Source organism: Coenobita brevimanus, chromosome 25 (assembly GCF_032717465.1).
Source record: "Coenobita brevimanus isolate Jiangsu-jjx chromosome 25, ASM3271746v2, whole genome shotgun sequence".
NCBI lineage: Eukaryota > Metazoa > Arthropoda > Malacostraca > Decapoda > Coenobitidae > Coenobita > Coenobita brevimanus.
Genome location: NC_136978.1, coordinates 13,439,360 through 13,467,204, shown reverse-complemented (window position 1 = coordinate 13,467,204; position 27,845 = coordinate 13,439,360). Strand labels below are relative to the sequence as shown.

At 43.5% G+C, this 27,845-nt stretch overlaps 1 protein-coding gene across 1 annotated transcript in view; it reads left to right on the top strand.

Annotated features, from left to right (window-relative positions):
- The window catches only part of LOC145393722 (uncharacterized), an 848,279-nt gene that overhangs the window by 534,024 nt on the left and 286,410 nt on the right, over positions 1-27,845 (top strand). Inside the window, exons 55-56 of the mRNA XM_080267765.1 lie at positions 19,904-20,056; positions 27,028-27,234. Of these exons, the coding sequence (XP_080123891.1) occupies positions 19,904-20,056; positions 27,028-27,234 (360 nt within the window). The remainder of the gene's footprint in view (positions 1-19,903; positions 20,057-27,027; positions 27,235-27,845) is intronic.

Here is a 27,845-nt window from a genome sequence, read left to right as displayed (position 1 = left end):
ATCCCTGTTTCAAGCCAACTTTCAAAGAGAAAAATTCACTTAGTTCACCATCCACACGCACTGCAGCCTTCGCACCATCGTACATACTCTTCACAGCATTCAACAACTTCCCATCTACTCCATATATTCTTAACACTTTCCACAATCCTTGTCTATCCACCCTGTCATATGCTTTCTCCAAATCCATGAAGGCCGCATACAACTTCTTTCCCTTCTCTAGAAACTTTTCCACTAAAGATCTAAGAATGAATATCTGATCTACACAACCTCTTCCCTTCATAAAGCCTCCCTGTTCTTCTCCAACTAATTTCTCTGTTCTTTCTCTAACTCTGTCTATAAGTATCCTACCATACACTTTTCCTATTATACTAAGAAGACAAATGCCCCTATGATTACCACACACTTCTTTTTCCCCTTTTCCTTTGTACAAGGGAATAATTATACATGACTTCCAATCGCCGGGACTCTACCTTCCTCCCAGGCCAATCTGCACATCTTCCACATCCATTCTACTACTATCTCTCCCCCATGCTTCAGCATTTCACCACACACTCCATCAATTCCTGGGGCTTTCCCCGATTTAACTTTCTTCATTGCTTCCACAACTTCTATCCTACTGATTTCTTCCTGTCTTCTCACCTCCCTCCTTCTCCCAGCCATTCCCCAGCCACTTATACTCGCATTACTTCCATCCTCTACGTTCAACAATTCCTTAAGTGTTCTCTCCATCTGCTCACTTTTTCTCCCTTCTCCACTAGTAATCTACCATTTTTATCTTTCACTCCCCTGCTAACTTCACTTCCACCCTGTCTTACTCTTTTCACTTCTCTCCAGAACATTTTCTTACAGTCCCTCCACTTTACACTCAAATTCCTTCCAAATTCCTCATCCACTCTCTTCTTACTCTCTCTTACTAATCTTTTCACCTCTCTCTTCCTTTCCACATATAACTCTCTCTTCCGCCTCTCAACTTCTTCCACGCCCCTATTTCTCATCCATTCATTGTATGCTTTCTTCTTTTGTGCCACAGCCTGTTTCACCTCTTCAGTCCACCACGCTGTTCCTTGCACCCCCCTCCGTCTTCTCTTCCTTCCACACACCACATCACATGCTGCACATATTTCTTCTGTAAATATCTTACACACACCTTCCACGTCTCCCATCTGCTCCAATTCATATTTGCCCAATCGTTTCTCCACTTCTAGCTATTTACAGAAAATGATTGAGAAAAGTAACAATATAATTTTAATGGGTGACTTCAGTTGTAAAGAGGTGAACTGGGAGGAATGGGACTCAGGAGGCAGCAAAGATTCATGGGGCACTACATTATTAAATATTGCAATGAACAATGTGATGACGCAATAGGTCAAAGAACAGACACGGTTCTGAGGTGAGGACACACCAGCAAGACTAGACTTACTGTTTACCAGAGAACCCGATGTAATAGAATCCTTGAAATATCTGTGCCCTATTGGAAAAAGTGATCATGTGGTCATTGAGTTCCAGATAATAACAGGGAACGTCGAGCCAAGAGACGGGCTTTATAGGCAGGGAAGATACAACTTTGGGAAAGCAAACTTTACGGGATTGAGAAAATTTTTCGAAAATGCAGATTGGAGAAAATTCAGAGAAACAAGAGAGATACAGAGGAAGTGGGATATTTTTGTAGGCTTTTATAATTCGGGAGTGGAAAAATTTGTGCCAAGAGTAAGGGGGAAAGAAAACGGAAAAAAGGAGTGGTTTAATAGAAGGTGTATGATAGCCAAAAAAGAGAGAGACACGGCATGGAACAACTGGAGAAAGAGAGGTAACAACTGAACAAAGGAAGAATATAAAAGAACTAGAAATGATTACACAAGAATACGTAGAGAGGAAGAAAGGAATTTTGAAAAAGGTATAATAGACAAATGTAAGGATGAACCCAAACTGTTTTATAGATTTGTCAATGGCAAACTGAAACAAAAGGAAGGAATCACCAAACTGAAAGTAGAAGGAGAGGTCTATAAAGATGCGGCAATGCAAGCAGAAATAATGAACAAACGTTTCCAGTCAGTTTTCACTAATGAAAGTGAGTTTGTGGAAGGGGAGGGGGTGACTAGAAATGTAGTGATTAAAGATATAAAAGTGGAAGTACAGGAAGTGTATAAATTACTGGAAACTCAAGATGTAAGGAAAGCCCCAGGACCAGATGGAATCTGTAATTGGGTACTGAAGGAATGCAGAAAACAACTGGCGGATAACATTCACAGTTTAATTGTGTGTTCTCTGGAAGAGGGGAAAGTTCCTCAAGAATGGAAGAGGGCAAATGTGGTGCCAATTTATAAGGGAGGAAACAGGGAAGAACCCGTGAATTATAGACCAGTGTCTCTAACCAACATGGTCGCAAAATTGTGCGAAAGAACTCTGAAAGATAGATGGATAAAATATCTGGAAGAGATTAATATTTTGACTGATAGTCAGTTTGGATTTAGAAGTGGAAGGTCATGTGTGTCCAACTTGTTGAGTTTTTACTCAAGAGTGATTGACGTACTACAGGAGAGAGATGGTTGGGTGGATTGTGTGTATTTAGATTTGGAGAAGGCCTTCGACAAGGTACCCCATAAGAGACAAATGTGGAAACTGGAGCATATAGGAGGACTAAAGGGGAACCTCCTGGAATGGATGAGAGACTTTTTGAGAGACAGACAAATGAGGACAGTAATAAAGGATAGGATGTCTGGATGGAGGGAAGTTACAAGTGGAGTCCCACAGGGCTCGGTGTTGGCGCCAGTAATGTTCCTGATTTACGTAGATGGAGTGAACAGTTATGCAAGTCTGTTTGCTGATGATGCAAAGATCATGAGGAAGGTAGAGGTTGAGCAGGATTGTAAAATGCTGCAGGAGGATCTGGATAGGATACACGATTGGAGCCGGATGTGGGAAATGAAATTTAATGCAAAGAAATGTAAAATATTGGAAATGGGTAAAAGTACCAGGAGGCCATCATTGAATTATTTGATGGGTAATGAACCAATCACAAAAGCGAGAGAAGAGAAAGATTTGGGAGTGCTGGTCCAGGATAGTTTGTCACCTGAAAAACACATTAACATGGCAGTTAGAGAGACGTATAAACTCCCGACTAATATAAGAGTAGCTTTTCATTATATGGATGAGGAGATGAAAGAACTGATAGTGGCCATGATTCGCCCCAGGTTAGAATATGCAGCAGTAGTGTGGTCCCCACACAAAAAGAAAGATATAAACAAGATTGGGAGAATACAAAGAACAGCAACCAAAATGGTCCCCAGTCTGGCAGATGTCGTATAGAGAGAGGTTGGAAAAGATGGATTTGCCTTCCTTATATGAAAGGAGAAAGAGAGGAGACATGATTGCAGTGTTCAGGACCATGGTGGAAGTAGATAAAATTGACAAAGATCTGTTTGTATAAGAGAGAAACAAGAGGACACGGAATGAAACTGAAGAAACCAAGCTGCTTGAAGGATATCAAGAAATATACTTTTCCTTATAGATGTATAGACCTGTGGAATAGTCTGGACAAAGAGATCGTCCAGTCTAAAAACTTAAACGAGTTTAAAGCTAAATTTGACTTACTGAGAAACAGAGACGGAACCCCACGAGTGTAGCTCATTTCCTGTATATCACAATTAGGTAAATACATTTAGGTAATTAGGTAAAATACACACACACACACACACACACACACATCCATGCATATAAACATACACACTTTCAAGCACACGTACATATATATATAATAATTTTGTTTTATTATTTTTATTGTTCATTCATTCATTGCCAGATGCCATGTATCCCAGATGGGGTGGCCAATGGCTTAGAGTTAATTGTTTTACAGGGAGGGGCACTAATCCTCCACCAACCCCACTTGACACGTAGGGATGATTTTTATTGTATTTTTATTTATTATTATTTATTTATTTTATTTATTTTTTTTTTTCACCTTACATTATAAACAAAAATGCCTAATGTAAAGAACCTGAAACTAATCACCTAACTGACAAATCGCTAACCTATACTAAATCTGAAATAGACAAATAACTAAACCTACACTAATGGTAAAAAGACCTCGACCAAGAGAACACCATCGACTGCAGATATGTAATGCCTCTCTACATTACATACCTGCACTCATCACCTGGTGACTGTCAGTCAAGGCACACCCTAAGGGGACAGCAATATATGAAAGAGAACCAGACAAGTCAGGAACATTTCCGTATATGTCAGCTGTCGGCCCTAATTAGAACAACTTAAACAAGATAGTATAATGTATTTAAATAATATGTACAAAAGTGAAGGACCTCGCCCAACAGACCACCATTGACTGCAAGTACCCAATACCTTTCTATATTGCACACTTGCACTCATCAGCTGATGACTGTCTGTTTCAAATATGTCAACTGTCAACCCTAATTAATAGTACAATATATATATATTTACAGTCGGTAAAAACCAAAACTGTATAGTAAAAAAGTCACATCACTCAGATCAGTCTGGTCTCTCTCAAGAAAGCCATCAATTTATCAGTCACAACAATATCCCCATCACCCAGGATGGTGGAGAGGGTGAAGGGGACGTCTGCTGCGCCGCAGTAATTTATAAGTGAAGCGTGTTCTCGAATAAATCGCCGACGGTTCAGGATGATATGAATGATAGATAACACCGCATCGCAGATGTCACAGTGCGGTGGGAATTGTCTTTCCATATAAGGTTTCGTGTGTGTAAACATGGTGGTATGAAGCCGTAAGTGAGCCAACAATTTTTCTTCAAGGCGACTGGGACGGTTGACAGTGTCCCAGTCACCCAGGTACGGCTTACATGTTCGAATATTTAGTCTGGTCCAATGATCTTGCCACAGAAGATTTATTGATTTCTTTCCAAGAGAGAGAGACTCAACCGTAGATCACGAGGAACGTCCCAAGTCTCCTCGAGCTCTACAGCCGACTTTGCAAGTAAGTCAGCCTGCTCATTGCTGTAGATACGACAATGACCAGGCACCCAGATCAGCGTGAATGACTTGTTGCATGAATGCAAGTTATTAATGATGCGGCCCTGGATCTCGTGAGAGTCCGTAGTACAAGATGCAATTGCCTGACGGGCTGATTCTGAATCCGAAAATATGACAAATGAGTCGTGCCTAGAATTGAGAGCATAGTCTATGGCTTTATCAATAGCAAAAAGTTCGGAGGTAAACACAGATGTATGAGTCAGCAACTGATACCTGAGGGCACATTCAGTAAGTGGAGGCGAACAGCAAGTGACCAAAGCACCCCCAGCAGAAGGTGGTGGCATTGACGCAGGGGGGTACAGGCCACATTGCCGATGTTATTTTTCCTATATGTTCTTAGTCCATAGGACTAGGCCAGATGGTCACGGCACATACGTAGGGGAGGCACATTCACCTCCACTTCCATACGAGCTACCGAGCTCCACACCAAGCTCCTGAGTCAGTAAGTGGAGGCAAACAGCAAGTGACTGAAGCACCCCCTGCAGAAGGTGGTGGCATTGACACAGGGGTACAGGCCACATTGCCGATATTATTTTTCCTATATGTTCATAGTCCATAGGACAAGGCCAGATGGTCACGGCATATACGGAGGGGAGGCTCATTCGCCTCCACTTCTGTACGAGCTACACGGGTACACCGGACGGCTCCAAGCAAACATTTCTTCTGCAACACATCCAATCCTTCCAGCGTGGCATCGGGTGCCAAGCCATACACCTGTGCACCATAGTCTGGCTTTGAATGAATAAGGGACTTATACACCATTAATAAAGATTTTTTGTTGGCACCCCATGTAGTACCCGCTAGGTACTTGAGGACATTTAATGGTTTATCACAACGAGCAAGCAGGTTATTAACATGAATTTTGAAGTTCAAACGACAATCAAAATGTATTCCCAAAAACTTTACAGAATTTTGAAAAGGTACCGCCTGATTTTCCAAAGTTGAGCACAAATTAGATACGTTACGAGTCGTAAAAACTACAGCGGCACACTTAGGGACGGAAAACTTAAATCCCCACTGCAAGGCCTATTGGTGGACTGAGTCAAGGGCTGCTTGAATCTGCCCAGCCGAAAATTGTGCATTATGGGAAGAGTTCCATATTGCACAATCGTCAGCATAGAGCGAGTATTTAAGATTCCTCGGGATGGGAGCTATTTATCTATCTATCTGTCTATCTATTGCCAGACACCTCAATCGCGTTCGGGGTGGCCACAAACAAATCGCCTCCACGTCGCCCTGTCCCTCGCCATTTCACTGCCCTGCTCCCAACTCACACCCCCCTCTCTCATATACATCTCTACCCCATCCCTCCATCTCATCCCTGCCCTCCCTCTCCCTCTCCCCCCCCTCCACTTCACTCACATACACTCTCTTCGTCAGTCTTTCACCCTCCATCCTCTCCACATGGCCAAACCACCTCAGTGTATTCCTCCTAACGCTTCGTACCACATCCACATCTACACCACAACGCTCCTTTATATCCTCATTTGTCAGCCTATCTCTCCATGTGGCTCCACAGGCTCCTCTTAACCCATCACGTCCCGAGCTATTTCGCACCTCTGACATCCCCCAATCCCGAGGTATTTTCGGAATTTTTTTTTTTTTTTTTACTAAAACCTCCACTTTTGTTGAGAAACATTGAAAATTCATAGAGAAATTGCTCACCTGAGGTTTAAAATACTCGATCCAGGTACCAGTACCTCCTTACCTGACTGGGTTTTCTAACAGGCTGGCACCAAAGAAAATGAGTTCTATGGGAGGGTAACTGTTTCACACCACTCATAAACGGTATTTATTTATTTACTTGGTATGAATTTACATGTAGTATGAGAGTATATTGGTTTTCAGACAGTAATATAGGCATTATAAGCATTGTTTCACTCACTAACTCATCACCATACCTGACCTTCTTTTGCCACGTTACCTGAACATCATTTCTGACTGTTTCTTCCTCTAATGCTATGTAAACTTTGTCCTCCACATTGTCATCGATTGGGGAATCACTCTGGCCCTGAATGTCTTTACTGGCCAGGTCACTGATAACAGGTGAATTGCAGAGACAATGGCATGAGGGGGGGAGGGGGGAGGTTATGCGGTGTAAGGCATTGTCCCTGCTTGGCATCTTGAAGAGGAATAGAGGAAGGTGTCCCGTGTATATGTACGAAAAATCATGCGCGAAAATTGAAAATTGTGCAAATTAGAGACCTTGCAATTGCATGACGTACCAGTACGTCGCGGGGACTGGCAAATGCAAAATGTTGCAACGTACCCATACGTCGACGGGACAGGGCGGGTTAAATTACTCATTTCCACTGCTCTCACTCTTGACTTGTGTCCTTCCAACAACGTCCAAGCTTCACTTCCATACGTTAGAGTTGGTATCACAGTAATCACTCTAATATCCGAACATCCCCACTACCTGGGCATAATCGTCCTGGGATCCAATATTCCCAAAATGGTCCGAAAACCCCCAAAAATAAAAAATAAAAAAAACGATTTTTTCCCGCCTGTAATTTGAACTTGCCGTACGCGGCGCGGGAGAGCATTGTTGTGGCGCGTCATTCCTCCGATGTCCGATAGACCGCCGCTGCATCCTCCCCACTTTCCGCCTGTCTCTCGCCGTGAGTGCACGCTCGTCGTTTTGGCTGCCCACGTGATCGCTTTTGTGGTGGTGCCTTACCTGCTGCAGGGCCTCCTGCTGCTCTCGGGCCTCCTCTTAGTGTGTGTGATGATGGCCCCGCCACCTGAGAAAAGGAAGAGAGTGGTGTTGACTCTGGAGAAGAAGCGGGAGATATTGGAGAAAGTAGATGCAGGGTGGTCTTCTTCCCGCATTCTCCGTGAGTTTAACCTGGCCCGGTCTACTTTGTTCGATATCAAGAGATCCCGAGACAAACTCATGCAGTACACGGCTGACTTCTCGTCGAGAAGCAAATGCAATGTGGAAAGGAAGGTTATGTTAACCCCCAAGTTTGCAGAAATCGACCGATCCACATTGATTTGGTATCGACAACAACGTGCTGCTGGTGTGATGGTACGTGGAACGGAGCTGAAGGCTGCTGCTGAGAAGTTTGCCAGGCTTCACAACGCCCTAGACTTCAAGGCATCCGAGGGTTGGCTTTTTGCGTTCAAGTTATGGCATGGCCTTACCAACCGTAAAGCTCATGGCGAAGCATTGGACGCTAACAAGGATGGAGTTGACGAGTTTCGGCACAAGGTGAAGGGCTTGATCGACAGGGAGGGCCTAACTCTCAGTCAAGTCTACAACGTTAACGAAACTGGCCTATTCTATCGCTCGCTGCCAACGAACACTCTAGCCGAGGAGACGGAGAAGTGTGTACCTGGCCGCAAGCTCTCCAAGAAACGGATATCTGCTTTGTGTTGTGCCAGTGCTAACGGCATGCACCGGCTTAAGCCTGTTGTTGTTGGCCGCACAAAGCAGCCTCGGTGCCTTCGTGGGGTGATGGATGTCCTTCCTGTCATCTGGTACCATTTATTGAAGGCATGGTTTACAGCTGTGATCTTCAAAGACTGGTTCCACCGCCACTTCGTCAAGGAGGTCATCCATTACCAGACGAAGACACTGGGAATCCTGCGCGACCAGGTAAAGGCCCTCCTTCTGTTCGACAATGCACCTGCCCACTCGTGCGACAACGACTTGGTTGCTGAAAATGGCTGGATTAGGTGCATGGTTCTGCCACCTAATACGCCTGCTCTCATCCAACCAATGGACCAAGGGGTGATCGTGGCAACAAAGCGCCTCTACCATCAGAAGTTCCTGGACGAGGTGATGGTTGCTCTCGAGGACGAGGACGAGTGCAGGGAGGGACAGGACACACGAGGCAAGCGGACTTTGGAAAACCTTCGCCGCTACAACATCAAGTCTACGCTGTACAACTGGGCTAGTGCATGGAAGAAGTCCCTGTAAAGACTCTGGAAAATGGTTGGTCTCTCCTGCTTCTCGAAACGGATGTGGAGTACGATTTTCTAGGCTTTGACGTGGATGACTTCCATGCACGGCTACGTACGCACGGCAACGATGTTGGTGTGGACGATGTTCGTGAGTGGTTGGATGACGACAAGGGCGATCCTGGGTATCAGACGTTGTCTGATATCGAGATTGCGTCTTCAGTTGCAGGTGTCAATACCGAACTTGAAGATTCCGACGAGGAAGGCGACGATGATGCGGACTCCTCTCAGCAGGACACTACTCCAGCCATCCCCAAGCTGAGCGCACTCCAGGAACATCTAGAGTTCGTCCTAGACTACCTGGAACACCCGGACTGCGACAGGGAGATAGGGCCCTTGGGACTCGTGGAGGAAGTGCGTGCTTTCAGGCAGCGCATCATCAATCATCAGAATCGTCGGTCATTGCGTCAATCAACCATTGACAGTTTTTTCAGGCCCGTGACCCCCGCTGTGCCCAGCCCTGGCTCCACTCCGTTGCCCTCCCAAGACAGGCCCTCATGCTCCGAGCCACAGCCCAGCACATCAGCCACGGTGGAGTCACCGCTCGACATGAGTTTGCGGCTGTCTTCAGAGTCGTCTGCAGTGGGTACGCCATCACCACGACCCAGCGATGCACCCCTAGGTCACCTGCCAGTGATACTCTCGGACTCTGACAGTGAATAAACAGCAAGAACTTCTCCACTAGACCACACGGGAATTTTGAGTGTTGTGCAGTGAAAAAAACAGTGTGTTGTGTTAAGGGTTTACAGTTGTGAGAGAAAAGACTCAATTGAAACAATATTTAACGTAAATAGACTTATTTGTTTTGGCTTTGGAAAATTATTAGAAGAATGGGAAAAGTTAAAGTGCAACACTTAGTAAGTTACAATGGAGCATTAGTTAGACAAGAGTGCACATTGTAAAGAGAATGGACTTCTGTGTGCGATTGACTAAGTTCAGTGCAAGACTTCAGGAACAGTGTACTGCAAGTGCTTCAGGAAATCCTTCTTACTGTCAGAGTACGAGAGGAGGCGGTTATTCATCGAGGTGGCCATGGACTTGCTGTAAGTAGGCAGAATGTTTCATACTGTACTTTTTTCCATACTATACTTACCTCATTTCACTCTTTAGTGTCCTTTATTGGTGTGAATAGGGTGTTAGGAGCTATGTATGTGCAGTAGGAAGGTGTTTTTCTGAGTTAGGCTAGGTTAGGGTCCATAAGTACCAGTCCAGGAGCCAGTCACCAGAATGTTTATTATTGTATGAACCTACTTTTAAACCCTCATTTTATGTTTCTTTTGCATTTATTTCAGTCATTTATGTGCCTTATTGGTGTGATTTGGGTCTTAAATAGGTGCTATGCATGTCCAGAGGGAGTTGTATAGGTGTTTCTCTGAGTTAGGGTCCATAAGTACAAGTCCATAAGCTGGGGCCCAATATCCGGACAGGACCACTATCCGGACCTACCTATGGCTCTATTACGTCTGATATTGGAGTGATTACTGTACTTAAACATACTCACATTTTCCATTCCTCACCATCCAACCTCACTGTACATTCACTGACTTCACCTCTTTCAAAAACCATCACTGTACTCTTTTCTACGTTCACCTTTAGATTCCGTTTCTTACACACTCTCCCAAACTCATCCACCAAGCCTTGCAGCTCCCCTTCGTCTTCACTCAACGACACAGTATCATCTGCAAACAACAGTACAGGGAGTTTCCAAACACTACCCTCTCTCACCAGGGCCACTCCAACATCCACTACCCCACCTTGTACCTCTTTTTATTACCCCATCCATGTACAGATTGAACAACCATGGAGACATGACACATCCCTGTTTCAGCCCAACCTTCAAAGAGAAAAATTCACTCAGTTCACCATCCACACGCACTGCAGCCTTAGTACCATCATACATACTCTTCACAGCATTCAGAAACTTCCCATCTACTCCATATATTCTTAATACTTCCCACAATCCTTGTCTATCAACCCTGTCACATGCATTCTCCAAATCCATGAAAGCCGCATACAACTTCTTTCCCTTCTATAGAAACTTTTCCACTAAAGATCTAAGAATGAATATCTGATCTACACAACCTCTTCCCTTCCTAAAGCCTCTCTGTTCTTTTCCAACTAATTCCTCTGTTCATTCTCTAACTCTGTCAATAAGTATCATACCACACACTTTTCCTGTTATACTAAGGAGACAAATGCCCCTATGATTACCACACACTTCTTTTTCCCGCTTTTCCTTTGTACAAGGGAATAATTATACCTGACTTCCAATCCTCCGGGACTCTTCCTTCCTCCCAGGCAATCTGCACATCTTCCACATCCGTTCTACTACTATCTCTCCCCCATGCTTCAGCATTTCACCACACACTCGATCAATTCCTGGGGCTTTCCCCAATTTAACTTTCTTCATTGCTTCCACAACTTCTATCCTACTGATTTCTTCCTTTCTTCTCACCTCCTTTCTTCTCCCAGCCATTCCCCAGCCACTTATACTCGGATTACTTCCATCCTCTATGTTCAAAAATTCCTTAAAGTGTTCTCTCCTTCTGCTCACTTTTTCTCCCTTTTCAACTAGTAATCTACCATTTTTATCTTTCACTCCAGCTGATGACAGAATATCATTGATCATAATGCAAAATAAAGTGGGAATAAGCACATTTCCCTGCGGCACCCCATTTTCCTGGATAAATATATCTGATGATACGTTACGGGGCAATTTGACAGAGAAAGTCCTGTCCCTTAAGAAATTTGAAATAAAAATAGGCAAATTTCCTCTTGAACCATAAGCATAGAGCGTCATTGGTATACCTTGTCGCCATGTCATGTCATAGGCCTTATGGATGTCCAAGAACACCCCTAACATGAATTCTTTATTAGCAAATGCCTCTGAAATACAGTGCTCCAAATTCATTAAATGATCTAGTGAACTTCTGTATTTACGGAGGCCACATTGTTGATCATTTAACAAATTCTTCAACTCTAAAACAAAAAGAAGCCTGTTGTTTACCATTCGTTCCATGACCTTACATTGACAAGAAGTCAACATAATAGGACGAAATGAAGTGGGATTCATAAGATGACCAGCCTCTTTGTGTATCGATATGACGTGAGCAGAGTGCCGTGAGTTTGGGAACGTTCGAGATGCCCAAATCTCATTGTACAATGCTAACACCTTAATCAGGTTGTCCTGATTAAGATGCTGGGTCATACCATACGTGATGGTGTCTGGTCCAGGGCTGGTGTCTTTACAGGATTTAAGGGCAAGGAGCAGTTCATCTAGCGTAAACTCTTGGTTGTACGGGGAGTCTACGTGTTCTGTGGCAAAGTCTGTTATCTGTAGCTCAGCCGTGCGTTTATGATGTTGGAAACGGTGGTCGTAATTGGCTGAGCTACTTACATGAGAAAAACTCCTGGCGAGGATGGTAGCAGCATCCATGGGATCGTCATAGATGGTGTGTTCATCTGCAGGGTTATCACAGGGGAGCATGGGCCTTTATTATTTAATATTCTTATGGTGGATCAGACTTTACTTAACCCCCAGGGTACGCAATTCTCCAGCCTCAACTGCCCCCCAGGTCGCAAAAACAGGCCAATTTTTCGACTTCCTCAAAGGTTAAAAGTTTTATGCCCGATTTATAGAGCTTGAATTTACACACCTGAAAACACAAACCCCACCCTCCTAGACCCAATAATTACTGAGCTATGGCCCATCAAAGTTTATAATAGTTACCCATCGCGGCCCCGGTGAGAAAGAAAATACGTCGCTTGCACCTGTTTTCTTTGCAACAATACGTACAAAAATCACCAAAATAATTTTTTTTTGGTGTGTATAGATGTTATTAACCATTGTAATGTGCTTAGAAAAAAATAAAATAGTGATGAACCCCCATAATAAACATGATAAATAAAAATTATCCTTCCCTCCTCTCGTCTCCTCATAACCTCCAATCCCCTCCCTCCCCTTCCGTTCCCTTCCCTTCCCTTCCCCTCACCTAACCTCCCCTCCCTTTTCCCCTCCCCTCCCTTTTCCCCTCTCCCCTTCCCTCCCCCTGAGCTGTCAAATCTAGCAAGGGGAATTGGTCATGAACCCCCCAATAAAAATATGATAAATAGTAAAAATTATCCTCCCCTTCTCTCCCCTCTTCAAACATCCTGTCCCCTCCCTCCCCTTCCCCTCCCTCCCCTCCTCTCTCCTCTCCTTCCCTCCCCTTCCCTCGCCTAACCTCCCCTCCCCCTTCCCCTCCCCTCTGAGCTGTCAAATCTAGTTTTCATTTTGTTTCGTTTCGTTTTGAAGGCTCCAACATGCTTCCATGGGTCAGCATAAAATAAAATGTCTTTTTCAAGTGGGTTTCGACTGAAGACAGCTAAAATAATTGTGGTGTGCATATCTGTATGCAGACACCAATAAATTACAGGTAATGATTAAAAAACACGTGCCATAAAGCGTAAAAAATACGCAAAATATTAGAGGCCGGGGAGGTGCTAGGGGGTGCAGGTGGGGGGTAGGGGGGTGGGGGGAGCTGGTTAGGCCAGGAGGGGGTGGATGGGGATGGAGGGATGGGAGGAGACCACCACAAGACACAAAGGAAGGGCCAAAGTGGAGTACAGGGACATGGAGGGAGGGTAGGGGGGAAATACCCTCCCCAGTTGACTGGGGGGGGGTATGGGGGGATCCACATGGGAGGGGGTGGGAGGGGTTGTGGTGGTGGTAAGAATGGTGGGAGGTAGGGTAGTAACAAGGTAGTGGAGTAGAGGGACATGGCGAGAGGGAGGTGGGGGGTACACCCCCCACCGCCTGGTTACGGGCCTGGGTCCCCCCTTCGGTGTGTCCATCACCTAGTTCTGATTGGTTAGAAGCCATCTTCGTCACAGCTGGGGTGGAGCCAGCTGCTTCCAGTTTTTTGTGGATGTTGTACGATTGGTGTTGCTCGTCCTCTTAAGAAATTGCGCAAAAAGCCCGATCGATGAGATTAGCACTTGAGGGGTTAATGGTGTAGTACGAGTCACTGTGGACACAAAGGACCGCCAGGAGTCATGTTTGGCCCTTCTTATTATTCTCCTTGCCTCAGCCAGTGCCTGTTTGTATGCAATAAAATTTTCCTCAGTAGGCAGACTGTCAAAAATCCTGTATCTCCTATTGCGTTTCCTTAATGCTTGTCGGCAATCCGGCATCCACCAATGTGTTCTATGCTTCGCATGAACTGTAGAAGTCTTGGGAATAGCAGCCTCAGCTGCGTGTTTTATGGAATTGGTTAGATTTTTTACCTTAACATCTATTTTCTCCCCAGATATATCTAACTTGGCGATCATTGAAAAGGATCCCCAATCTGCTTTCTTATATTTAAATTTTGGGGGTGGAGGGTCTGAAAGAATGTTGTGTGTATAAGAAAGACTGATGGGTAAATGATCACTTCCCAAGAAGTCGTCGTAAGGGTCCCATGCAGTACGCGAGTTCCGAGTGCACGAGGTCCTCTTTTTTTTATATATATATATATATATATATATATATATAAGTATGCGAATTGAACTCCTTGTAAGCGAGACGGGCAGTGAAGAGTGGCCCAAATCCGGGGTTACCCCGAGTATGCAACATTGTCCTTCCCAAGAAGTGATAACGGTTGCCTACGCTCCACCCACCTTGAGCAGGAGATAGCAGCAGAAAAGGCAGCAACACCAATGATGGAGAGTGAAGATTTGACCATGATGGAGATCAGCAGGGTACTATGTGCCCTTGATAAATTCAAGAAAGAATTCAAGGACATCGAATGCTCTCAGTTGTGAGTGGAGGAGGTGATGTCTTCACTGGACAGAACCTTTCACTACTACACCGACAAGCTCAACCAGGAAGTAAACAGACGGAAGCAAACACTCATCACCTGTTTCCTTCAGCTTGAACAAAGTGAGGAATCACTCCCTTCAACATCAGAAGAGCCATATCCTGAGGAGGATCAAGAGACTGATTCGATGTCTGAGGTGTCAGAAATAGACTTTGAAGGGTTTATGAACGAAGTGAGTGCATTAGGTAGTGAAAGTGTCGAAAGTGCTGGTGATGAAAGTGGTGAGGAAGGTGGTGTGTCAGGTGGTGTGGTGGGTGGTGCAGGAGATGCATGCTAGGTGCCTCATCCTGCTTCAGATCCTCTTCTTACCTCCATCACTCCTGTTGTCCTCTTGGGTAAAGGTGAGCAGCCATAGTCTTGTTGGTTTAGTTAAGCCATATCCTTGTTGATTTACCTAGTAAAGCCATAATCTTGTTGGTTTACTTTATCCTAGGTAATATGCCTTAGATAGTTTCCTTTATAGTACAATAATTAGGTCTGAATGGCATCTGAAGGGTTGCCCATTTAGGGGGGTGCCGCCCATATGTTATTTTTCCCATAAGTTTATGTATTCACAATACGCAAATTCCTAGTACGCGACATCCTCTGCCGACCATATAGGCGCATACTAGGGAGATGTATTGTATGTTTGCATTATATGTAAAAGATGTGCCAGGCTTAAGCAGTTATATGACCATGTTTACAGATGATGGAAATTTTGTGCAGAAAATTAGAATGATGGTTGTTGTGAGGAGTTGCAAAATTATTTGGATAAGTTGTACAGTTGGAGTCAGGCTTGGAAATGAAATTTAATGCCAAACAGTGCCATGTCCTAGAAATGGGAATAAGAGGTGAAAGACTTAGTTATGAGTATAAAATGGGAGGAGAGAGGATCAGCAAAGGAGGGGAAGAGAAAGATTGAGAAGTGACCATACAAGATGCTGTATCACCAGAGAGGTATATAAATAAAATTATTGGAGGGGCATATAGATTAATGGCTGACGTGAAGTGGCTTTCAGTGAACCATCTGGATGAGGAGATGTTGAGGGAGATAACTGCATTCATAATAAGACCAAAATTAGAATATGTGACAGTGATACTGTCACCTCATTTAAAAAAGCATGTAAAACTGGAAAAGATACTGAGAATGGAGATTAGGATGCTACCAAGTTTGAGGGAACTGTCTTGTGAAAAGAGTCTGAAGAATCTGAAGTTACCAGTGCTAAGTGAGAGAAGAGAGAGAGAGAGAGAGAGGAAATTTGAGTGCGATATTTAAAGGAGTTAGAAAACAGGAAAAGGTTGATTGAGAAGATCGGTTTGTAGAAGATTATGGAAGGACAAGAGTACATGAATATGAATGAAGAATAGTAGATGCATAAATGATGTGTCTCCAGTCCCCTGTTGTCACTACTTCACTAATCTTGCTATAGGACGCATCATTACTGCGAAGTTTTTTTTACTTCTTTATTTTCCTCCAGTGTTCATAGGTCTCATTTTTCACAACCCTCACCTTTAGTGCCATATCACGTATCAGTAAATTGTGTTGCCGCACATGCTCTTTGCTCCCCATAACTTTAGCGTCCATCACCAACCTCCTATCAGCCCTCCAGACCATTAATAAAAAAGTGGAATTTAACTCTTCTTGATAATGTTCATGATGATTGTTTTGGAGAGGGGGTATCCTAGGCTAAGGGACTAGGGAAAGGGGAATGAGCAGTATTTTTAACTTCTCAAGGGCAGAAGTAGAGAGGTGAATAAAAATTAATCTAGAGAGTGCTGGAGAGCATTTTGAGTGTGGAGGAGTTTTGTTATTTTGGTGACATGATATGTGCTGGAGGTGGGGCTGGAACTAGCTCGGTAGCAAAGGCAAGGAGTGGTTGAAAAAGTTCAGAGAGTTGTTGTCCCTCTTGACATTCAGAGGGCTCTCCCTCTGTGGTAGGGGATCCTTGTATACAGTATGTGTTAGGAATGGAACACTGTGCAGCAGTGAGACTTGGACAGTGGAGGAGGAGAATATTCATAAGCTCAGTTGTACAGAGGTAAGAGTTATTAGATCGGTGTGTAATGCATCCTTGAATAGCAGGAGTGTGGGGTTTAGGATTGCGAGTGAAGAGTTGAGAGGAAGGATTGGACTTCGGTTTACAGTATTATTAATTTGATGAGAAGGGAAGATGGTTTGGATATGTTGAGAAGATGGAGGATGGCAACTGAGTGCAGAGGGTGAGAGGTGTATATGTTGAGGGTATAGTTGTCTGAGGCAGACTGAAAAAGACTTGGGATGTTGGTTATAGTGTGTGATCTCAGAGATAAACTGAAGAGAGGCTGCTAGCAATCGAGCATGGAGAGCCTTCATTATGTAATTAAGTCTGATACATGCAAATGTGTTCGAGCCATTATAATGAACAAACAAATGAACAAGGTTGGCAGTGTTTTCAATTGCTGAGTCTTCTTCTGTAAGTTACAGATACATTTGAGAAATGTAGGCAGCAAGAGTTACTTTTATAGTATGCCAGTTGCACAAACCATCCCTCCAAATGCTCATTGCAGCATTGACTGGTATTTGAACTTTACGTTGCATTTTCCAGATCCATCATCATATTGGATTAGTAGTACTGTACAGATTTCAGTTATTACTGATAATATGTCTGCGTCAGATGCCTGCAGCAGCATGTTTACATATGATCTTCCTAACTGGAAATGTCAGTACATCCTAACCTAAACTAAGTTAACTTAACCAGGAGGACATCACCCCTCAGACAACTCATAATTTTAACCACCTAGGATTGCCACTAAATCTAACCTGAAAGCCCGCATTACCAGTATCAACCTGTGAAAGACTGCCATTCATCAGCAACAAGAATAACTTTTGGCTCATTTACTGTCACACTCAAATACTGTAACTGAACAGTTTGAAACTTTCTAAAATGATCATCAACAATGATGGAGAAATACAAAAATCAACATGGAGGCTTGTTGTTTGTATTTTTAGTTAGTTTTTTTTTCCAGGGAGGGGCACGAACCCTCCACCAACCCACTTGTTGTCACGTAGGGAACACGTGTTGGTTGGTTATAAGGTTACCACCCAGCGTTGTAAATGCTTTCCTGGTTTACAGGAAATCATTTGGCTTGCCACTCAGTGTAGAGCTACCCTAAAAACAGAGTACCACAACACTAAGTGGGTGGATGATGAGTGCCCCACCTACTACAAAGCGTTAGGAGAAACACATTGAGGTGGTTTGGCCATGTTGAGAGGATGGAGAGTGAGAGACTGACAAGGAGAGTGTATGTGAGTGAGGTGGAGGGGGGGGAGAGGGAGGGGGAGGCCAAGGATAAGATGGAGGGATGGAGTGGAGAGGTATATGAGAGAGGGGGTGTGAGCTGGGAGCAGGGCAGTGCAATGGCGGGGGACAGGGTGACATGGAGGTGATTTGTTTGTGGCCACCTCTTATGGGATTAAGGCATCTGGCAATAGATAGATAGATAGATAGTTAACATGGAGTAGACATATGATTGATAATTTCCAAAATTTCTGTACCTGTTTGGCAAGAGACTCAGAGCTTCTTTCACTACCAAAATGGAGTGATCTCATATAAAGTCTTTGAGTATCTTACCTAGATTAGCCCTTAAAAGCCAGGGATTTTAAATGTATTGGCTCTTGACACCTGGGAATGATTATAGCTCAAAATTAACTCTCAAAAGTTACTTTTGCTCTTACGAAGTAAAGTTTTGCCCCCTGGAGGTTAGAACGTAGGATTTAATACTGCTAGCATAGTACTTCACTTGAAAAACCTAGCATTTTTTCATTCATTAGTTGTCATTGTTTTTGCTTTGCCCTGAGCTGACTCACTGAGCACTGATGTGGTCCTACATGACACTGGTTTGCAATTTTGAGGGTTGAGAAAAGTAGTAAACAGAAGTCAGTCATCCAACAATATAAGATGTATCCTTTAGTTTCCTCAGTACTTGTTCATGTTTTGCTTTGACAAAAGTTGAAAAAATGAAAGTTTTATTGTGTTTGATATTGTACAACTCAGATTGCCTTACCTCAGCTTGAATCAGCTTTGATCAAATTTTCTTGACCTTTGCAACATGTCTGCAGAATTTCAGAATGTTAGATCATATCTAAGTATGGAAAAAAAAAAAAAAAAAAAAAAAAAAAAAAATGGTACCTCCTGTGTAATGGACATAAAAACTTTGACCAGATTACAGTGGGAATTGGTGCATTCAGCACTGAATCCCAGTTAAATGGTCAAGTGCATCACATAGATTAAGACATTGTTGTTTATTATCTTCTTAGTGTATTTTCTTGGTACTAAGGAAATGTTAACTCCCTTAGCTTGGAGTTTCCATGCTCTATTCTCTCAACCATCTTGAGTACTGTTCCTAGATTGCCTCTGAAAGGAGAGAGTGGAGAATGGGGAAAAAATGTTTTTGTGTAGTCAAAAAGCCATTTTCCAAATCTACTAAGTGAGATTTGGAGGCACCCTGATTATCAGGCCATACCAGAGGAAACAAGCTCTCATCCTACCCATATCACACCAAGCAAGGTCACAGAAAGCAGTTAAAGTACCACTCACTTCCATGGAAGGTTTTGGCATTGCATGGGGCCTGGTCAGCCATATAGTCTAAGGTATGGAAAATCAACCAATGGCACATTTTATGTTCAGGGTTTGGGTTATTAACAGTTTTGGAGGAGTCATCAGGCCATGTGGGACATCATAGTTAGAGATAAAAAGTAATGTATCCACTCATTAGTTAGTCTGGGGTGATGTATCCCATTATCACATGCAATGACTGTGTGCTGTCAAAAGCATCTCAAAGCTACATCCTTTGGTATCTTTATGACTCTAACTTTGAGTATAAAATAGCTTTCTGGTAATACTCAAAATCTATTTTTATACCATATGTCAGCAATCTTTGACAGGTCTTCTGGAATTACCTGCTGAGTATAAAATAGCTTTCTGGTAATACTCAAAACCTATTTTTAAACCATATGTCAGCAATCTTTGACAGGTCTTCCGGAATTACCTGCCATTCTTTTTTAACAGTGCACATCAGTACTATATAATTCATACTTATTTTATAAACTTTTTGACAGCCATTGGTTGTGGGGGGACGTATGCTAAGTGAGCCGTCATCCACTTCAGTTCAACTTGTACTAGATGTCTTCACCCTGCCACAGGACTCGCTTCTCCTCCATGTAGCGCTGCAGCATCACAGCGCACAACATATCCTTTCTGCTAATCTGTCGGTGAGCATTATTTGTTTGTTACACAGGGGCAGTATAACCACTAGGCTGAATAGACTGCAGCCTAGTTTCCCTCGAGTGAAGGGGTCTCCATTCATTAAAGAAAATAATAATTTTTAAAGAGAAATACAAAATAAACAAATGAATAAATATTGAAAATTACAGCAGCTGACATCATACAAGATCTAATGATTGTTATTAAAATCTTCATAGAGATGTTCATCAAAATTTTTACATAGGGACCCCATACCCTGGGTTGGGATGCCTCCATATCTAGTTTAGCTTAAGGCCTCCAGAAAGGTTAATTTAGCGCGGTTGTTAGATGAATACAGTATTTTTTGTGTCCATTTTAACTGTGTGTGGTACAACAATTTTTTCTGTGGAGGTGAAGTAAAAATTAGCCTGTAGAGCTTCATTACATTTGATGTGAATTATTCCTTGCCTAAATTAGATGTTGCTCTCTTTGGTAGTGAGTTTCATGAAGTACCAAAATGAAACAGATGAATAAGGGGGTTGTTTTGACTCTTGTTGTTGCTTAACCTTGGTCTGTCAGGCCAAGCAGACCCAGCGACTACAGGCAATTAATTGTTGTGTGGGCCTCTTGTACAAGAAGGGTATGTGTCATCCCTGATTCCACCCAACCTGAATCTAAGCTGGTAACTGAGGAGAGCTGGGTGATTTCCTGATCCAAGCATAGTTAGGTGAACACAGTCTTCTCTATATAAGGATAACTCTGACGGGTGGATGTCAAGGGGAAGGGGGGAGCTCATAATATTGTGTAAAGATAATCTCTAACAGGGAGGATGCAGTTTCAAAGTGTATGAAAGCTATGGGAGTGATTTAGGTGCAGCCAGTGATGATGTGTGGAGCAGTGTTCTGTTTGGCCTGCAGTGTATAGTAGTGGGGAGGCATAGGGCATTGCAGATCTGATATATTGTTTGTAGAGTAGGGAGAACAAGGGAGTAATATTGGTTGATGGATGGTGAAGAGTGGCAGCCAATGCTCCTACATGTGAAAACCTCTCACGGGCCAAAGGCATATCATACTGAATGACTCCCATGTAGACATTCCAAAATGTTTTACCCAGGTCCTAATGAGATAGTTCCTGGTGACATTTAAGTATCCTACTTATATTACAGGAATATATGAAAATGAACAGTTAACTTTACTTCATGCATTTATTTACTTCCAAGGCTAACATACATCAGTTATATTTCCTTATATAATATTAATATTAATTTCCTGTCATTGTTTTAAAGAAGGGGAAGGTAATGAATGTACCATGGCACACCAGGTAATGAATGTACCACGGCACACCAGGAAGCTTTTGGCGGCACACCAGTGTGTCTGCGACACGCTGGTTGTGGAGCACTACTGTAAGGAGTAGCCACAAATAAATCATCTCCACACCATCCCATTACGGGTGTCCACAAACATATCACCTCCTTGTCATCTCATTAGGGATGGCCACAAACAAGTTATGTCCTTGCCATCTCATTAGGGGTGGCTACAAACATATTGCTTCCACATCTCCCTATCCTGTGCCATTTGGCTGCCCTCCCACCAGCTCATACCCCCCTCTCTTATATATCTCTCCACTGATGCCATAGCCATTGTGCGACAGCTTCAGGAAAAATATATTGGAAAGAAAGGGTAGCTGTACTTTGTTTTTGTTGATTTGGAGAAGGCCTTTGACAGAATCCTTAGGTAAGTGGTGAGGTGGGAAGTGTGAAAGCTTGGGATCAAGGAGTGGCTGTTCAGGGTCATTATGGCCATGTATGTGAGTGGCCACACCCAGGTAAGGGTGAATGGAGATTTGAGTGATGACTTTTCTGTGAATGTTGGTGTGCATCAGGGGTCAATTTTGAGCCCCTTGTTGTTTATCATGGTACTTGAAGCCCTCTCACGTGACTTCAGAGATAAATTTCCTTGGGAGATACTGTATGCTGATGATTTGATGTTGGTTGCAGAGAATGAAAAGGAAGCAGAGGAAAGATTTAGGAAGTGGAGAGATGGTATGGGGCACAAGGGCTTAAGAGTAAATTCAGATAAAACAAAAGTCATGGTATCTAGGGCTGGGAGTGGTATTGTCAAAGAAGAGGGAAAGTGGCCATGTGCGATTTGTCACAAGGGTGTGGGAAGTAATTCCATCTTGTGCATAAGAGATGTAGTAGTATTAGAGGTCTGTCTATCTATATACCTAGGCTGCTTCCCCCAAGGAAAGGGAGGTAGCCGAGACAGGACGACACACTCCCCATTTACTCATCCATTCAAACACATTCATTCGCATCTTAGCCCCAAAGGGGAGAACGGACAGATCCTCACCGCACCACACCGCACAAGGGTCAACTGCGCAATGCAATCAGTGACATCCGCAGCAGGGCCCGACAGCAGAACTGGTTTACCCCTGCCACATCATAACAGACCCATCCCCTTACCCGCACCTGACCTGACTAGCTGATCAGACCAAATGCGGGAGAATATCCCCTCAGGGCTGCGTCATCACTTATTCATTCACAATTTCTCTCCATTTATTTCTGTCACGCACAGCCACTCTTCCTTGCTCAACAGACATCCCTCTCGCATCCAACGCTCTCTTCACACTGTCCATCCATCCTATTCATGGTCTTCCTCTCAGCCTTACACCTCTCACATCAGATCTAGTTATCTTTTTCACCAGTTGCTCATTATCCATTCTCTCCATATGCCCAAACCATCGCAACACCCTCTGCTCAACTCTACCAGCCATCTCCCGAACATATCCAGTTCTCCTTCGCACTTCATCATTTCGCACCCGATCCATACGCGTCACTCCACACATACTCCTCAGACACCTCATCTCCATTACATTCAAACTTTCCTCTCTGCTACACCCATATTCCATGTTTCAGCCCCATATAATGCAGTCAGTACCACAACATCCTCATACAGCCTTCTCTTTACATCCATTCTAAGCGAACGACATTTAAATACTTTTTTCATTCCTCCCAGCACCTTTCCTACTTCATTTATTCTAAACTTCACTTCTGCATCTATTCTTCCATCCACAGCAACATGTGACCCTAGATATTTAAAACAATCTAAGCAACTCACCATTAGAGGTAGACTGTGAAATAAAGCTGATTTCATGTGTGTGGTGTGTCGGGGAGAGCATGTGGATATTGCCAGGCCTGAAAGAATTGAACTTGCTGGTGAGTCTCTTGAGTGTGTGGAAGAGTTTTGTTATTTGGGAGACATGTTGTGTGCAGAGGTAGGGCAGGAGCTAGCTCTGTGGCTAGAGTGGGGAGTGGTTTGAAGAAGTTCAGGGAGCTGTTGCCTCTCCTGACATTGAAAGGGCTCTCCCTTCGTGCTAAGGGATCTTTGTATGTGGCATGTGTTAAGAGTGTAATGTATGGTAGTTAGACCTAGGCAGTAAAGGAAGAGGATATTCACGGGCTCAAACGTACAGAAATGACCATGATTAGGTGGATGTGCAGCGTGTCCCTGCATGCAAGGCCTAGGGGGGCTAGGTTTAAGATGGAAGATTTGGAAGGTAGAATGGGACAGGAGTGTATTAGTGTTGTGACGAGGAGAGGTAGATTGAGTTGGTTTGGGCATGTGGAGAGTATGGGGGATGATAATTTGGTGCATAAAGTGAGAAGTGTTAATGTTGTGGATAGGGTAGTGAGAGGTAGACCAACAAAGACCTGGGACAAGGTCATTGTGAATGTGACCTCAGGGTTATGGGACTAAACAGGGAAGCTGCCAGAGCTCAAACAGCATGGAGAGCCTCCATTAGGTGACCAAAGCCAACACATGCAACCATTTTAGAGCCTTCAGAAACAAAAATGAAAATGAAACGAAGATGAAACTCCTTACCTCCATCTCTTCCTTGGTCTCCCCCTCCCCCCTGCCACCTCACACATACATTCTCCTATTCAGCCTCAGTCTTCATCCTCTCCACATGGCCAAACCATTTCTTAGTATTTGTCTTAGCACCTTTGGTCATATCCTCATCAGTACCACAGTGCTCCTTTACTTCCTCATTTTTCTGCCTGTCTCCCCAAGTAACTCCACAATCTCCTCTCAAAAATTGTAATTCATTTCCTATGCTCATACTCTTGACTTGTGTCCTTTCAGCAGGGTCAGAGTTTTGCATCTGTACATTAGAATAGAGATCATAATTCTGTCATGCAGTGGCTTTTTCACTTTCATGCTCACTCCCCTATTCCTTATCACTGCTTTCCATGAACCAGAAATCTTTCTTCCCAGCTGTACCATTTCAAGCACTCCTTCCTCTAAGCTTCAGTAGGCTTAAGAAATAGTGCATGAATGAGAATACAACAGTAATTGTCAGTAAGAGGACTTTTTATGATGGTTTTGAGAGGGAGGTAGCTGAGACTGATGAGCTAGAGCATGGGGGACTGAGCAGTGGCTGTAACCCCATGAGAGCTGAGACAAGGCCTGAGATCCCTCAGAGTCATTACCCACTTCTTTGTCAGAGACTTGGCATGGTGAGTCAATTGGTATAGAGGTAACAGGACAGGAGAGCATAGATGGCAAGACTGGAGGTAGGATAATGAAAGCCTTGATTGCAGGTAGTTGTTGCGAAGAGTCATAGATTTTTTTTTTTTTTTATCAAGAAAGCTCTGTCAAAGCTTTTTCTCGGGCAGCAGCATGGTCATTATCTGTGAATGCTGCTTCCAGAAGCTTGGTGTTAGTAATGGCATTCAGCACTACTTCCTTAACCCACGGCATCCTGTCGACGTTCTTTAACGTCCACACGTTTTGTCACTGCCAATCCTGTCGACGTACATAAATGCGAATCAATTGCAAGGTCCCTAATTTCCACAATTTTCAATTTTCGCGAGTGATTTTTGGTACGTATACACATGACACCTTCCTCTACAAGATGCCAGGCAGAGACAATGCCTTACCCAGCATGACCTCCTCCTCCCCCCCTGCACGCCATTGTCTCAGCAATTCACCTGTTATCAGTGACCTGGCCAGTAAAGCCATGTCATGCCACGGTACGAAATTCAGGGCCAGAGTGATTCCCCAGTCAATGACAATGTGGAGGACAAACTTTACATAGCATTAGAGGAAGAAACAGTCAGAAATGATGATCAGGTAATGTGGCAAAAAAAGGTCAGGTATGGTGATGAGTTAGTGAGTGAAACATTGCTTATAATGCCTATATTACTGCTTGAAAACCAATATACTCTCGTACTACACATAAATTTGTACCAAGTAAATAAATAAATACCGTTTATGAGTAGTGTTAAATAGTTATCCTCCCATAGAACTCATTTTCTTTGATGCCAGCCTGTTAGAAAACCCAGTAAGGTAAGGAAGTACTCCTACCTGTATCGAGTATTTTAAACCTCAGGTGAGCGATTTCTCTATGAATTTTCGACATTTCTCACCAAAAGTGGAGGTTTGAGCCAAAAAATTTTTTTTCCAAAAATGGTCGGGATTGGGGGGAGTCAGTGGTGGAAAAGTGGTTGGGATGGGGCGGGTTAAAGTGATCTGCTATTTCCGATACCTGTCAAATATTTTGCTGAGTCGGTCCCTCCTGTGTTATCATCATCTCTACCGGTGCAGCTTCCTCCTCATTCATACTTGTTGCTATCAGTTCCTCTTCTTTAACCTTCGTTATGATTTCCTCCAGGGACATGGCACAGTCACTGCCACCAAGACATACAGTATCATTCCTCATGACCTCATGATGTTCATGAAGCCTCTCCCAGGAATTTTCTGTGGACAGACCATTAGACCATTTAGCAGTGCAGATCTTGCACTCTCTGAGTAGTTCTCCTGGCATTAATACTGTGTGCTGGTAATAAGGGCCACTCTGAAGCCTCCTACTAATGAGACCCTTCACCACTTTGTACAGTATGCTGTATTATACATACAGCATTATTATTGCAACCCACTGTGTAAAGATTTTGCTCAGTAAATTGTAGAAAATATGATGTACAGTATGTGTCTTAATGAAACATTTAATTGTTATTACCATACGAGGCCTGTCTAGAAGTATCTGACTGTGGGCTCTAAAAATATAAATAGCAAACCCGTTGAACTAGGACACTAATTCCCCTCAAAGTATGCCCCGTCTGACTTGACATATGAAGCCCAGCATTCTTTCCTCTGCCTCAGACATTTTTCAAAATCGGTTTTTGGTATCTCCTGTAGGTACTTCGATGCATTCATCGTGATCTCTTCTCTCTGATAAATGTTGCTTTAGATGACATGCTGGAGTGTACAAATAGCAATCCAGACTTTCTGAAGACTGTTATCGTTGGAGATGAGACTTGGGTGTATGGGTATGACCTGGAAACCAAAGCACAGTTGTCCCAGTGGAAGCATGCAAGGTTGCCATGATAAAAAAAAAAAAAAAAAAGTATAACAGGTCCACAGCAGGGTGGAATGCATGTTGACAGTTTTTTCGACTACCATGTTGGTGTGCATCACGACTACACACCAGAAGGTCAGATGGTCAACAAACATTAGTACCACGACATTATTCGTCGCCTTCCCGACGTAGTTCGGCGGAAGAGACTAGACCGTTGGAAAGCAGCAGGTTGGAAGCTACACCATGACAATGCCCTAGCCCATTCTTCTCAACTGATCCAAGAATTTTTTGCCAAGCACAACATCCCATGGGTCTGGCAGGCTCCCTGCTCATCAGACATGGCTCCATGCAACATTTTGCTATTCCCCAAGCTCAAAACTCTGATGAAGGGTTCCTGATTTGAGACAAGATAAGAGATCATGACGAATGTGATGAAGCTCCTGCAGGAGATTCCAAAAACCAACATTGAAATATGTTTCAGGGAGTAGAAAGAACGCTGGGCTACGTGTGTCAAGTCAGAAGGGGCCTACTTTGAGGGGGATTAGTGTCCTAGGTCAACAGGTTAGCTATTTATATTTTTAGAGCCTAAGGTTGGATACTGGACTTTCTGAACAGACCTCATCTATTCTTACACCCTCAGAAATCCAGTGACCCAGGTGACCTTGTGATGAGTATGCTGGCTGCAGTGTTACCGTCACCTGACAGTGGAGAGGTCAGAGTGATGTTGATGCTACCTCCCAACTTACCTGACTCCCACACCTCATCCCCTTGGTTACTTGAGGATCACCATTTCACCCTGACCTGCAAGATAAACACCAGACTCTCTGACAACATACTTTCTTGTAAGGTTAGTACAGTATATATACTGTATATATTAAATTTTAATGACTTAGGCAAAAAATGAGAAAAAGCGGAAGCATGACGATACTAAATCACCCAGAGTGGCATCATGGAATGTCGGTAGTTTGAAGGGAAGAGCAGGATAAGTGGTCGAAGCAATGAGTAGGAGGTGAGTGGATGTTGCATGCATGCAAGACGATAGATAATGGAGAGGATCAGCCAGAATGATTGCCAGGAGGGATTGTCAGTACAAGTTGTTTTGGCAGGGAAAGGCAGATGGATTTGGTGGTGTGGGTGAATTGGTTGAGGAAAAATGGGTGGAATATGTCATGAATGTAAGGTGAGTGAGCAAATGGATTATGGTAGTGAAAATTTTGTTCAGTAAGGTAGGGTTACATTTTCATTTATATTGGTTTATGCTCCACAGTCTGGCTTTGATGATGTAGAAAAAGATAAATTCTGGGATAACTTAATGCCGGTACATGTGGTAAGTGGTATGGGGGATGATGAGACCATAGTTTTGAGAGGGGACTTAAATGGTCATGTAGATGAAGCAGCTCTGTAGTTTTGGAAGGGGACTTAAATGGTCATGTAGGTGAAGTGGCTCAAGGCTATGAA